The 14,863-nt window shown below is 37.3% G+C and overlaps 1 protein-coding gene across 4 annotated transcripts in view; it reads right to left on the bottom strand.

The window, feature by feature from the left end:
- Positions 1-19: 19 nt before the first annotated feature.
- SMAP1 (small ArfGAP 1) overlaps positions 20-14,863 on the bottom strand; it is an 85,277-nt gene continuing 70,433 nt past the window's right edge. For all 4 annotated transcript variants that reach the window (XM_079330809.1, XM_079330810.1, XM_079330812.1 and 1 more), the window contains 4 exons: positions 10,901-11,028; positions 4,261-4,429; positions 3,278-3,609; positions 20-1,004 (listed from right to left, as the gene is read on the bottom strand). In XM_079330809.1, coding sequence (XP_079186935.1) covers positions 870-1,004; positions 3,278-3,609; positions 4,261-4,429; positions 10,901-11,028 — 764 coding nt within the window. In that variant the 3' untranslated portion in view covers positions 20-869. The remainder of the gene's footprint in view (positions 1,005-3,277; positions 3,610-4,260; positions 4,430-10,900; positions 11,029-14,863) is intronic.

The following is a 14,863-nucleotide window of genomic DNA, read 5'->3' as shown; positions in this document are numbered from 1 at the left end:
AATAAAAAACCCACAATCATTTACGGATTTATCCTTTTAATATAGGGAAATAACATTTTATCATTACGAGGCACCATAAAATGTAAACACAATCACTGTCATAAACCTGGATCTCTCTGCAAGCCAAAATATATCTGTTCACACTGAGTTACCTTGAATGCATATTGTGCTGTCAGTTCTCAGCTTTAACACTGTGCGCCTGCCTCCTGAGCCAGGTTGGAGACCTTACCACAGGAAACTCAAATGCATCAAATGCTTATCTTTAAAAGAATAAACTATTGATTTGTAGAACTACAGTAACATCCAGGTTTATCTTTCTTTCAATAACCACATTCCCTGTTATGCACACCATAACAACATCACAGTGAAATGTATGATGAAACAAAATTTTTTTGATACACTAGAAAACATTGCTCAGTGATACATTTACATTCTATTTATATATGATTAAACATTTGTTCATACAGTACCTTCTACAGGATTACTGGGTAATTTTGGGGGGTTGGGGTTCATATTTTTGGATATTACTAACATGATAGCTACATCCCTTATATGCAAACATTTGATCTAGAATTTTGAGGGAAAAAAATCAGTATGTGGTTAAGCAGCTTCTTAATATGGTCTATGAAATCATACGCATTGTATGAAAATGCTTCCAATGATGTATAAATATATTCTTGATCTGCTTTTCACTACATCAAATTTAAATCAATATAGACCACAACACGGTCAGTCAGTTATATTCTTAATCTGAACAGCTGGGGAAAAAGAAAAAGAATATATATGTACATGGAAGGAACAGCAAAAGTAAATGTATTTGAACAAGGAATGTTAGGTGGCTGTTTGGGGAAAGATTTCTATTGCAACTTTCATTTCCACAGTTGTGTGCTGAGAGTCTGGCCAGAGGAGCTTCCAGTCCATCCTGCAGCTGTGCTGGGGGGCTGGCCAAAGCCCATCACGTTGCTGGAACTGCTGAGGTTCATTCCAGCCATTTGCTGATTCATCTGCAAAGCACACACACAAGCCTGGTTAGCACTGGCACTGAAACACAGCATGCTACTAGCCAAAAGGAGTCCTACCTTCAACCAACTACCCAGTTATATTTCCCTAGAAATACTTCTCATTAAATAAAAAGGACTCCATCTAAGTTTTGAAGCATTTTCTCACATTATCAGCTTTTCTGGCATTTTCCAACCACCAACATATATCACTTGATGGGCTGCAGGACTTGGTGTATGTGTCACATGAAAATTGACAGCATGAGAAGGAGGTGGCCAGTGTGGCTGGTTGATAAAAGTTTATTTTCACAGTTTTAAAGCTAACAAACAAAACTGTAACAACTGTGATAAAGAAACACCAAAGCCAGTAATATAGTCTTGTCTGCACTTGAAGCTCCAGATTTATTTTTTTTTCCAGCAACATTTCTTTGGAGACTTCATAATCTTGATGACACCAGTTTTTACAGAAATTGTCCATTTTGGTGAAAATCAACAAAGGATGATGTGGATTTATAAAATTGAGTATTATCTAACCATTCTTGCTAAAAATCTACTCATGACACTGTAATTCCTTAAAAAATGAGTAAAATAATACACTTGAAATTAAATTCACAGGGATTTAACACCTAGTTAAAGATGGGAAAGAATTCAAAATTCAGCACATTCATTTCATGGATGTTGCAAAATTATTTGTAGTCTTTACAACTATCTAGTTACTGTAATTTTAAGTGCTCAATGTCAAAATGAGTTTGAGAACAAAAGAGCATTTGGAGCAATTAATAATCAGAGCCAATTAATAGAGATGTTGGATAAGTAACATTTGATTCAACCTAAAGGAAGCACTAGGTTAAAGTCAGAGTTCATTTAAACATGAGCAAACAATACCAGGTTGCAAAATGAAACTGAAACACTGGTGAAAAATCTAAGTAAATTGCAAACTAGCGCAAATTAAGTTCTGTGTACTTTCACACAGTGTGTATCTGCAAAAAACAAGCCACCACTGAACTTGGAAGTATAAAAAAGGCTGATGAAAACATGCTTTACCCAGTGGTTCATCCCTTCTGGAGTAGAATTCTTAAGCAGCAGACTATATAAAACACGTTAGTCTGGTAAAGCAAGCTCTCCCCCTTTCAACTAGAGTCAGAGTTCTGCAGACCGTGGAATGTCATCATACTGACAACATCTGATGTGCAAGGGGTACAGGAACATGTGAAGAGCTTGTTCTAGGAGCCAACTTTTAGCATGTAATTGATAAGAGGCAATATTTTAATTTCAAAGCTGGTAAGGTCTTTTCAAAGCTAGCTACCTAGGAAAAGACTGCCACCAGTATAACCACAGGTTTTTTGATCTGACATTTTGAAATTCTCACCTTTAAGAATTACTTTTCAAAGCAGAATGACAGCCTGTATTTTCAACCAGGGGCTGTTTTATCCATGTAGCAAATGCTGTTTACCTTCATAAATGTTCACAGCATAAGATGGAGCAGAACAGTAAATTCATATCATCCAATTTAAGTCAGTCACTAAGGTTCTCTTCCTGCATTACTAAGTGAGCAGCATGGAATTATTATATGGTTATCATAATGCAAACAATAGCATGAAAAAAATAGTTGCTATCATCCATGCCAAACTCCAAGGGAATAACTAAGTTCTGATCCTTCTTCCTCACCCTGCCCCAATAAATGCTCAAATACCCGATTTCAAGATGTTTCCTTGGAAAATACACAAATATGGTACTACATGTACATTAACCCTTCTAGAGAACCTTTTAAACATTTTCAAAAAATATGGTGGAAATGCTACAGATAAATAACAGATGCACCTAAGCAAATAATCTACAGGAAAATGTTAAGAGCACAAAGCACTTCACATTCCACCAAAATTTATCCTGAAATCTGTGAATGAAAGTATTCATTGTTAATAGCTATTCTCAAGCAATTAAATTCCGCTTTTAGCTAAAAGGCTGTGTTTACATTTCAGAACTTTGTAGCTCTAGCTAAACTAAGCTTTTTACCTGGCTGGCTCAAATGACAGGATGAGAAGAGCTATGAAAGAAGAGAACTGAGTTTCGTCTACCTTGGCAAAATTATTCTCTGCTTTTGTAGTAGTTATCTTTCATTGAACTATTTACTGGTTTGTTAACGTGTGTTTCTGAGCAGCTCACAGTCAAGTAGTCTTTAACTTGGCTACATTTGACCTTCCTCCTACAGCCACGCATTTTGTATCTGAAAAACATCATCCTTCCTAAAGCACTCTTGTCTGGGAATGGCCAGTCTTTACCTGAGAGAGGTTCCATTGAGCTTGTTGGTTTTGTTGCAATCCATACTTATTTTGTGGTGGTGTGACCATCTGTCCCACCATTCCACCTTGAGGTCCGACGACAGTTTGAGGAAGTCCCATCACACCAGTAGGTGCAGTACCAGTAAATCCATTGGGCATCCCGACTCCTACCATCACGCCTGTGCTTTGTCCCATGACTGGCACTGATTGTCCCATCATATTTCCCATCATCCCAGTTGCTGCTGGCACAGGAACTCCCATGGCTGGAAAGCCTTGAAAGTGAGTTGATGGTTGTGTGGTAAATGGCATAGAAGACGACCCCATGAACATACCTGTACCAGAGAAGGCAAGATTTTAGTAGAAGTGTCTTGTGATTTTCCTCCCCCATCCCGTAAGTCAGAAGTACACGAAAATCATTGTAAAGATAACTCTGTATACCTGTATGTCAGTGCTGCCAATTTAGCTTTTGGTAAAAGCAAAAAACTGCTTTAAAATTCTTGAAGGAAAGGGCAAGATTAATAAGCACGAGATTAACTGCCAAGAAATGTTTGGCATCCCTGTGGTGGACCAGAACCTTTCAACTGATGTATTGGAGGTCTTTGTATTCACACAAACACAGCTAAACCAAAGCTCTGACAGTTCTGTAGGGATCCTGACAGCCTGCTGGATGCACACTCAGATGTTGCACACTGAAACCCTCACTGATGAATTACATGGCAGAAGCAGACTTCACAAATCTTTCAGTAAATTGTACACTTGATAATTTGAACAGCTATAAATAAATTAAAATCACATACATGTTTTTCTTTAGCATCCATATTACACTTCAGTAATTTTTTTCAATTTTATAAAAGCTGAAAATAAAAACCTTCATTTGTATATAGTTAGCAGGTATCCAACCTTAGCTTTACACTTGTAGAAGATAACTTTTCTAGATAAAGACTAAAATAGGACTGCACAGAAACCTTCACAACATTATTTACCTGGAGCATTTTGCTGCTGCATTGTTCCTGTGCCATACAGTGATAAAATGGAGTCTTTAGAGAGTTGTTTCTTTGCTGACTCTTCGGATTTTGTTGTTTGCTCAGTAAATAGATCAAGATCCCCGGCTGCTCCAGACAAGGTGGCAGCTGCTGGTTTAGTGGAAGTGCTCTGGGAAATAAAAGACAAGACAGACTATTGAAAGAAACCAGCAAAAGATGATGTTAAATATTTACTGCACAGCCTTGCCCCTCAACTTAATAAAACCTCATTAATTTACAGAAACTAAATTTAAATGAATGAAAATTTAAAAATACGTGGTACGACTAAAGACAGAAAAAGGCAGTACAGGCAATATGGAAAGACCCTCAGCCCAGATGGAGGCTACAAAACAAAGAAAACTAAATTGTCAACCAGCTTCAGGGTGTACACATACAGATTATTCATTCCTGTTGCTTCTACATTCTTCATCAGTGAGAAGCATAAATCAAGAGCTGGAGTTAGATTATGAAAAATAATTAGGAAATCAATAAGGAGATTAAAATTCACATCTCATTAATCCTCTCATAGGCAGAAAAGATTAAAGAAGAGCTAAAACAAAAGATTTAGTGATTTGAAATGTATCTTTGGAGAAAAGGCAAATTTTTGGTTATCTGCTTCAAGTAATGAAATTTCTAAAATACATTGTTTATAATTGGCTTAGAGTTCTTTAAGCACGTTTCACTTATTGAGAAAGCATAATTATCTAAAACTTACTGCAATCTACAACTGAAAAACTAAAAGGCAGGCTGGCAGGCTTTGTACTGCTCTTGCAATAGAATGTTTTGTAAACAAATTACATCCAGGTGTCTCTTAGCGCTGTCAGGTTGCTGCTCATACCCATACAGTTCCATATGGGAGCCTTCTCAGGGAGCCAGGCAATACACAGGTTCTTGTTATATTCCTTAAAATACACAACTTATCCTGTTACCAGTGGGAACTTTCAATGCAAATCAACTGCATGCACAGAGAAAAAGAGCCAGGACTACAAATCATACTTGAACTATGGCCTTATTTTAGTCCAGATAAATGATCCCCAACTGCTTAGCATATACCTACTGCACCCACATCTTATGTGAGTTTCAACTCTTTTCCACACTAAAGCAAAATCTTCCTTGCAGTACCACTGTCAATGAACTCAACACATAATCAGGTTTGTTTATTGAGATCCCTTATCCTAGTTTATCAGACAGACAAGAGGACAGTACAAAATACACAGATATGGAATACCCCTGTAATCTTCCTTAAAGCAACTATCTCTGCTGCTTTCGCTGGTGTGCTGCTGACTAAGCCCTGAAAAGTCCACTATGGTCATACTGGATTTGTTACAAACACCACAATACAAATGTTCAATATCCAGCTTCAAAAAACACAAACTCTGTGATTTCTGAAGTGCTAAAACCTCTAGCATGGAGCAATGCCATCGATTAGGAGTAAAAAAAACCCAACAAAGAACAATTCTGTTACCAGCTAAATTTGCCAGAAACCAGAAAGAGAAAGGACTGCATTCACACTGTTGATGGTGAAAAATTTCCAAAACTTCTGTAGAAAGGGAAGAGAAAAAACCAGCAGACAGCAAGGAAGGTGTTTGCTTTTCTCTAGAAGGCAGAGCTGGAAACTGGGAGGTCTGATCATGCTATGCTTACAACCTAAGATTAAATGTTCATTTAATGTCTCTTCATTCGGTTTGGTTTTGGAAGATCCTCAAAGGAGCCAAAGCACCAGAAAAGCACTCCCTGAAGGGCTCATCAGCTGAATAAATGAAAGGTAATGCAAAATACTTGGCAAGAAAACAGCAAGTGGCATCCAAGTTAAAAAACAACCAACATTGACATGATTTTTGTATCTCTAACATTGTCATGCTACCCAAGACCTCTGTAAAAACACACCTGGCATTCATATAATCATTTTCCTACACACAGTACTCTCAGACAGTCATTATGCTAAACCTAAATGCTTATCAGGTGCTTAAGTATCATACTGATAAGCAGTTTCATTATATCAGTGCAACAAATTTTTTCCTACAAATTAAAAGAGAGGTGGTAACAGAGGAAATGAAAGAGGGAAGTAAACAGCGGGACACATGGAGTTGAGAGGACTGCAAGCACATGTGCACTTTTCTACTACCTGCATGTCTCTGCCTGGTATTTAGAAAAGCAGGGATGACCTGTAGAAAAGCCAGGCCTCTACTGCTTTCCATTTGTATGGTGATAAATAATGGCCCCACACAACATTTTCTATTTCCCCCTCCTGACTGGAAGAGTTACCTGCATAAGGAAAATACAACCTAGCACAAAATTATTCTTATGTAAGCAAGGTACTAAGTACACTATTAAGGTCTTAAATCCTGTATACAATGCTTACTCTTTTATCTTTGCACTGTAAATTGACTTGATGTTTATTTCAAGTCTTCCTGGTTTTGATTTTGCGTATTTTGTTTTCTAGACATCTACACAGTTCCATTAAAAATAATCAACTGTTATTTCCTGGTATGTAAGTGATGAGGAAATGAGCACTCAACTATATTCAGTTCACTAAGAAAAACACTAAGATCTCATCTGCTCCCTCGCTTTTTGGAATTATCAGCAACATCTGAAAAAGTCAAGATTAAGATTTCCATCACTTTCTCAAATCACATCCAAGAACATAATTAACCTTACAATACGATTAAAAATTCAACTTTATTTTTTGATGCATGTCCAGTACTCACAACAAGCAACACAGTGTTTCCATTGCAATTATTCTATCTAGGCTTGAAAAATATTTATGTTCCTTGCAGTCCCACCTCTAACTCTTTCAGATTTCTCTTCTCTAGAACTCAAAATAAATTTCTGTTCATCTAGACTCTGTTTAGCTGACTCCTTTTGATTCTAGAGTACGATGCCAGCTCTTCCACTGTGCTCCACCTAAAGCATTTGAAGAACCAAAGAGAGTATAATCATGGGTTCATAAATGGTTTGGGTTGGAAGGGACCTTAGAGGTCACCAAGTTCTAACCCCCTGACATGGGCAGGTCACCTTTCACCAGATCAGGCTGCTCAGAGTCCTGTCCAATCTGGCCTTGAACACTGCCAAGGATGGGGGCATCCATAACTTCTCTGGGCAACCTGTTTCAGAGTCTCACCACCCAAACAGTAAAGAACTTATTCCTAATACTTAAAATAAAACTACCCTTGTTCAGTTGGAAGCCATTTTCCCTTGTCCTGTCACTAGAATCCCAGAAAAAGAGTCCCTCCTCATCTTTCCTGTAGTCCACCTTCAAACACTGCAAGTCACTATATTGTGTCTCCAGAACCTTCCCTCTTCTCCAAGTTAAACAATCCCAGCTGTCTCAGCCTCACTTCACAGGATCAGTGCTCCATCCCTCTGAGCATCTTTGTGGCCCCCTCTGGACCTGCTCCAACAGGTCCATGTCCTTCCTATGTTGGGAACCCCAGAGCTGGATTCAGCACTGCAGGTGGGGGTCTCATGAGAGTGGAACAGAGGTGGGGAATCACCTTCCTTGACCTGCTGGTCACAATTCTCCTGATGCAGCCCAGGATTCTGCTGGGTTTCCAGGCTGAAAGTGCACATTGCCAGCTCATATTCAGATCTGCATCCACCAATTCCCCCAAGTCCTTCTGTGCACTTCCTTCAACCCACTTACTGCCCAGCCTGTAGTCACTTTTGGAATTGCTCTAGCTCCATTTGAAGGAGTGAAACTTTTGCTTTCACATACCTGAAAATACAGACAGGGGTAAAATAAACATAAGCAGAAGCTACAACCATTTAAAGTGATCATATTGGAATAGCTCTCCAGTAAGACCCTGCTTAAACAATACTCATGATAAAGCATATTTCTGAAATAATACATTTTTACATAAAATCTGAGGACTTTGACATATTAACATCACCAAAACTGATTAATAAGTTGAAGCTTGTTGGCCAATCTATGGCAACCATATGACCTCAGGGAAAAATGAATATTTATGAACATCTCTATCTAAAATACGCCATCGAAGTTTTTCAGATATGAATCATGAAAAACATACACCCTTTCTATGAAACCATACTTTTGTAGCCACAGAATTGATTCTCAGCTCCCAACGCATTACAATTCAAATCAGGCCCACACAGACACATATACACACAAAAAAATCTAAAAAAGTTTAAGTTGACTGATTTTAGTATCCTCCTTGGAAAAAGACTTGTAATAAACATTTCACTGAATCAATACTTCCAAACTTAATACCTCCCAGTTCTTTCCTTCTCTTCCTCCCTACAAATTTCATGGAAGAATGAAGATCACACTTTTGCTGGAATAAAATATAATATAATACAAAAAATATAATATAATACAAAAATTTGAAATTAACATCTGGCTAAAACAATTTAGGAAATCATTTTAAGTATAGGTAAAAATTATAGACCTAAAATTGTAGACCTAAAACTAATAGACCAGTTCCTATACAATGTCTGACAACAAACCCTATTCTAATATCTATAATTTAGCTATGCCCACTTCACATGAAAAAACATCATTAAACATATGAAATGTTCTTCCTCCCTTTCTGTGTCCATGAATGATGCATAATTTATAACACATGCCTTTTATCTAGTTCTACCACAGGAGCTGCTTCAGGTAACGCTTCTTAAACCCTCCTGAGTTTGCTAATAGGCATAATTCTATTTAAAAAATTACTCTGTCACATATGATTCTTTACCAGCCCTTTACAAATTCAACAGTTTGCATTAGCATCCAGCTATGCAGAACAGTGGGAAGAAACATTTAAAATGCTTTTGAAAATTGTGATAAAGACACATATCTGAAAGCAGTGTCAAAGTGCTCATGATCATCAATGTTCGAGTCACATTTCAAAAAGGAGAAACAAATGCTTTTTTTTGACTTGAAAAACATGTCTTGGCTATGACAATGGACATAAATCCTAAATTTTGCAGACATCATGATGTTTCAGTTGCATAATAAAACATTCAAACAGACATTTCTGTCCTCCACAGTGCCATAAAATAGAGTGCATTTAGCATTAAATGCTGCCTTTCTGGTTAAAATGGAGAAGAGAAGTAGTCTTGTGAAAACTCAAGGGTCATACAGATCAGTTTGAGGAGCACCAATAAACTCCCTTCTTTTTCAGAAGGAAAGCTCTCAAATCCCACTATGGCACTTCAGACAGACCTACAATGCAGAACATAATAGTAAATATCTCAGTGAGAATGCAAGCTATGCTATTCCACATTTGATCCCCTTCTTCTACTTTATTTTGAAAAAATTTTGTGAATAGATATTCAAACAAGTTCAAGTTAAGGTTTGGTCATGGACTTCTACTTTGAATTTTCCAATTTCAAGCACAGGAACTGAATGTCAGGGTTACTCAACTGCTGATCTGAGTTTATGCCCACTTGATCAATTGCAGCCTCACACAAAATAATTCCACATTATAATCACACCTCTTATTTACTTCAAGAAATTTAAACAAACCAAGACCTTAAACCCTCTCTTAGTAAGCCACCCTATATTCTGTTACCTCTTCTCTGAATCCCATACAACTTTTATCCATGTTGCAAGGTGAAAAATCTTACAAAATACTCATAGCACTGCCAAATGAGAGGCAACTCTTGCCCAGCCTCAGTTCCCAGACTAGACACCACCATCCTGAAACAGAACACGTGCAAGGTCTTGGTAATCCTGAAGAAAAATAGAATAATATTCTTTGTGCCACTTGCTAAAGCAAGCATCCCACATAATCACCATCAGAAACCTGTCTTCTGCTACCTACCCATGTTCCTGTCTGTTACCTGTAGAGATTATCTCATTACATTTTCTTTGAGATTACTGATTAAAAATGGAAGATAACCAAGAAATATATCTTGCAGTACACCATAGGGATCATGTGCTTGATAAAAAAATACTTGATAAGAGTTCTGCTTGTTTCTCCTGATTACAGCATTCAGAAGAAAGAAAAATGTCACAACAAATCTGGACAGGTTTGTTTACAGCAAGTGAATATAGTCATGCTTTCTAGTATAAAAACAAGATGATACCAGATATTGAGAACAGTATTTTCCTTTCTACCATTTTAAAATCAATTTAGTAAGTACCATACTTAGTCTAGAAACTAGCACAAACCTGAACATGTCAAAAAACTCCTCTCACAAAAGGTCCAACTCCTCTCACAAAAGGTCCAGTGACCAAATCTTTATCATAGAAAGGCATTTAAAATGTTATCTATACATACAATTCAGTACACTTTAGCAGCTACTCCATTATTTAACCAATCACTAGTCATCATCACCTATGGCATCACCCTTTACTTTGCTTTTTTTCCCCTCTTAAATATTTAGCCTTCTTTTGGATTTTCTGCATGCTACAGCTAAATAATTCTTTAACCAGCAGGTCACATCACATATCCATGGAATAAAAGCAAAAGAAGGCTTTCTTTTCTCTTCTTTCTCTTCTCCTGAGCACACAGAATCTACATTCAGAGGTCATCATTTCCAGCTTCAGAATAGCTGGAAAGGGGGGAAAACCAGAATTCAGTGCTACCTGTTATGTATGGGTGCACATATTTATACATAGATACAACTAAATACACTTATTAAATTTTACCTGAGCAGGAGGTACTGCAGCTGCTGGTAAAGGATTAGAGATCATTGGGCCAAAGATATCCAGGTCATCATTCAGTGCTGTGACAGCAGCAGTGCCTCCATTTGTAACAGATGCTTCAGCTGGACCATCTAAAAAAGCAACAGAATCACTTTTAAAGTGAAAATTATTAATATCTTAACACCATGAGAAAAATTAAAGCTGTCTATTCCCTCCTACCCTGCCCCCATCAAAGATGTACTCTATTTCTGAGATATTTTTCAGACTGTTCAGATTTTGTGAAGACTTCTTTCCAGAAAAAGATGGCACATTAATGTCCTTCAGAAAACAAACGCAAAACAACCAATGACAAAAAACCCACTTAAAAGTTCTCTAAGGACAATCACACCAATTTAGAAGTACACACTACCCATTTCTCAGGATTCTCTGCACACCAACATTTTTAGTCAGAATTTAAATAGATGTCTTACTGAGAAGGCCCAAATTTGGCAGCTGTGTATCAGATAAAATACACTCATCTGTGCTCTGGAATTAAAATTTGCATTTTAGAATCCATGAAGTTATTCTTGATATGCTAATTCACTCAAGAGTACATAAACAGACTTGGCATTAGGGAAGAAGTCCATTCTTTCCCATTTTCAAAAGTACTTTGCACAGACTTAATTCTATCCATATGAACACACCTGCCAGGCACACTGAGCTAATTATTCATAAGAACCTATGGCTCTTGCCCTGAGCCTTGGTGTCTGTATGAACAAGAACAAATTTACCCATCTAGGTGAAAGTGGATGACACAAAAAGAATTATGCTTTAAAGAGAATTTGCAAAAAAACACTTTAAAAGGTACAAGGACAAAAATATCACAAAAGTGTTTTTAAGGAACAGAGCAATCCCTTCTCTTTTGATTTTAAGCTGCTCAGGAAAAAGTGGTAAAAATTGGCTAATAAATTTATACCTAAGCATATCACAAGTGGGTTGCCATTACTTAGAGCCTGACAAATACAAAGGTGACTCTAGATTCTGCTGAACTTTCTAATGAATGGTTTCAGCAGCAAGTTTAAGAAAGTTTTTACAGGCAATAGAAGATGTTAAGTCTAAAATTAACCAATCTCAGCACAGAAGTCAGACATCTCTGGTAAAATAAACTAGCTGAATTAAGTAAAAATTTTCTCTGCAAAAGAAACACTGCCATGACTGGTACAGCTGTTCATACATGGCAGGAGGGTCAATATTCCAAAATCCCTAGATTACAGTACACTGAAAACAGTACACTGCTACTAACATCATAAGACTGCATTCTGAAACCATCTACTCAGAAGACCATTATCCACAGATGCTGTGCTGGTTTCGGCTGGGATAGAGTTAATGTTCCTCTCAGTAGACAGCATAGGGCTGTGCTTTGGATTTGTGCTGCAAACAGAGTTGATAACACAGGGATATTTTCATTATCACCAAGCAGAGCTTGCATAGTGTCAAAGACTTTTCTGACTCCATCCCACCAGTGAGGAGGCTGGGGGTGCACAAGAAGTTATGAGGGGACACAGCCAGGACAGGACAGGTGACCCCAGCTACAAAAGGATAATCCATATCCTGAATATGATGCCATGCTCAGTATATAAAGCAGTGGGAAGAAGGAAGAGGAAGACTTTTGGAGTAATGGTGTTTGTCTTCCCAAATCACTGTTACATGGGATGAAGCCCTGATTTCCTGGGGATGTCTGAACACCTGCCTGCCCATGGGAAGTGGTGGATGAATTCCTAGTTTTCCTTTCTTACATGCACAGCTTTTGCTTTACCTGTTGAACTATTTTTATCTCACCAACAAGTTTTCTCATCATTTTTGCCCTCCTGATTCTCTTCCTCATCCCACGGAGGGAGTGAGCAAGTGGCTGTGTGGGGCTTAGCTGCCAGCTGGGGTCAAACCATGACAGATGCCTTATTTCTGCCTGCCTTCCATGAAGGCCCAGTGGCAATAGAAATGAGCTGACACTACTAGATCTTCTATGCTGAGTAAAAAGTGAATGGCTTGAGGAATGTGAAGTAGCCACCTCAGTCAGTTTTATTACACTGCTGTGATTTGACTTTGCTGGGGGACTGCTGTTGCAATGATTCTGGAAAACAAAGTTAGAAACGCAGCTAGGATTATGACAGAGCTACTTATACCTTAATGCAAAGGTCTCCTTCTTCCCTTACTTCTGATGAATGGAAGCCATGGACAGCAAAATGACCATATCTATAATCTGCTGCACCATTTGATGCACACTAGTGCTTTAAGGTGTGTGTAAATAAATGTACTGGTCATTTAAGCATAAGCTTCTTTTGAGGTCATTCTGCAGACTGGCAGTTCCAAAAACATCTCCCCAAAGGTTCACTGTTTCAGATAAATTTAGGAATGAACTGTGCATAATTTTCAAGCAAAAGTACTGTCAGGAATTAATAATTTAATGTTCTCATTTTCTCAGTCAGGCACATGTATTAAAAAAAAGAAAAAAAAAAAAATCTATCTTGTTATATTCCAAAGTAGTTTAGATTCCCTGAATGTAAAGACGTTTAACATAGAAGACTGAAAATTTAAATGCAATCATTTACTGAAACAAGCATTTCACATATTTAGAACATTCATGATAGAACCTATTTGCAAAAATATAATATTTTTCAAGTATTTAATACGCTGCTTGTGAACTAATATTATGAAAACACAGATTTTTTTGGTAAGAAAAAAACTAGATTTGTTCTGTAAGAATGTTGTTTGGTAATGCACATGCCTTACGTCTCTTACTGAATAAATACTTCCCTATCTCCACTAGTGCAGAAACCAAGCATTCTGAATTACTGTTTAAAATAGTGTTTTAAGCCTGTATAAATAGTATTAATAGACGATCCTGTTATACTGATCTCTCAAAATGTAATAGTTGGAATATATATAGCTATTAAAAAAAGACTCCAAAAACCTTCCCTCTTCCCTAACGAAAGAACTAAGTTTCAGAATATAGAAAAAAACTAACAGTGTTTACACTCCAGTTTACTTGTAGCAATATTAGTGTTTCCATTTAAACATATTTCCATGCAGGCATGCACAGTCTTGTTCTTCAATATAATTTACAGTTCTTATACAGAGATTATAGACAGTCTCAACTTCAACACACAAGGTCATGGATTAGGATGTATTTCCTCCTTTCCCTTCTCATCTTAAAATATTTCTGTAATATAAGAAAGATACTCAGCAGAGTTCTCAGTTCTAATTTATTCTAAGTATATCACTATTCATTCAGCTTGTGCCACCTACTATTCAAACCCAATTAGAAGAGGTGTTGTGTATGTGATAGAAGGAAACATATCTCCAGGGAGCAGGTAAACACCAGATTAAGTTACATGCGCCTGTCTGAGTATTTTGAGAAATTTATAGCTTCAACCATCATAGGATTACTTAGCTAGGAATGAAATGTTAGATGTAGCAAAAATCACTGCAATGACAGCAGATGCAAAGCAGAGCTTCCATGCTCAGTCAGAGAAGGGAACGTGAAGAATCAGTAGATGTTGTTCTTCACCCTTGCTCCTAGGTGTGGATCCAAAACTTCTCTTCTTACAGTTTATGACAATATGAGTTTATTAGTTTAAAACAATACAGTTTATGACAATTATAGATAATATCTGACTGCTGTATGCCACACTGTTACAGCAGATGATGCTTCTGGTTTCAGATTAGGCAATCTTGTTTCAGTTTGATAGCCGAAACAAAAACTATTTACTAGGATGTATTTAATAATATACTGAAGGGTTCAGTGCTGCTTTCTATTATTCATATATATTGTAGCTTTCATATACATCATCAATCCTTGGTATATTTATCTGCACCAATAGTGAGAAAGACCAGCAGAAGGGCTTCAAAGGGACAGCAGGAGAGGAGCAGCAAAAAAGCAGATGTGGTCTTTAACTCTGCACTTCTGAAACTCAATTTTTATGGACA

Source organism: Erithacus rubecula (genome assembly GCF_903797595.1).
Source record: "Erithacus rubecula genome assembly, chromosome: 2".
In the NCBI taxonomy this organism is placed as follows: Eukaryota; Metazoa; Chordata; class Aves; order Passeriformes; family Muscicapidae; genus Erithacus; species Erithacus rubecula.
This window is presented reverse-complemented; position numbering and strand designations above follow the sequence as displayed.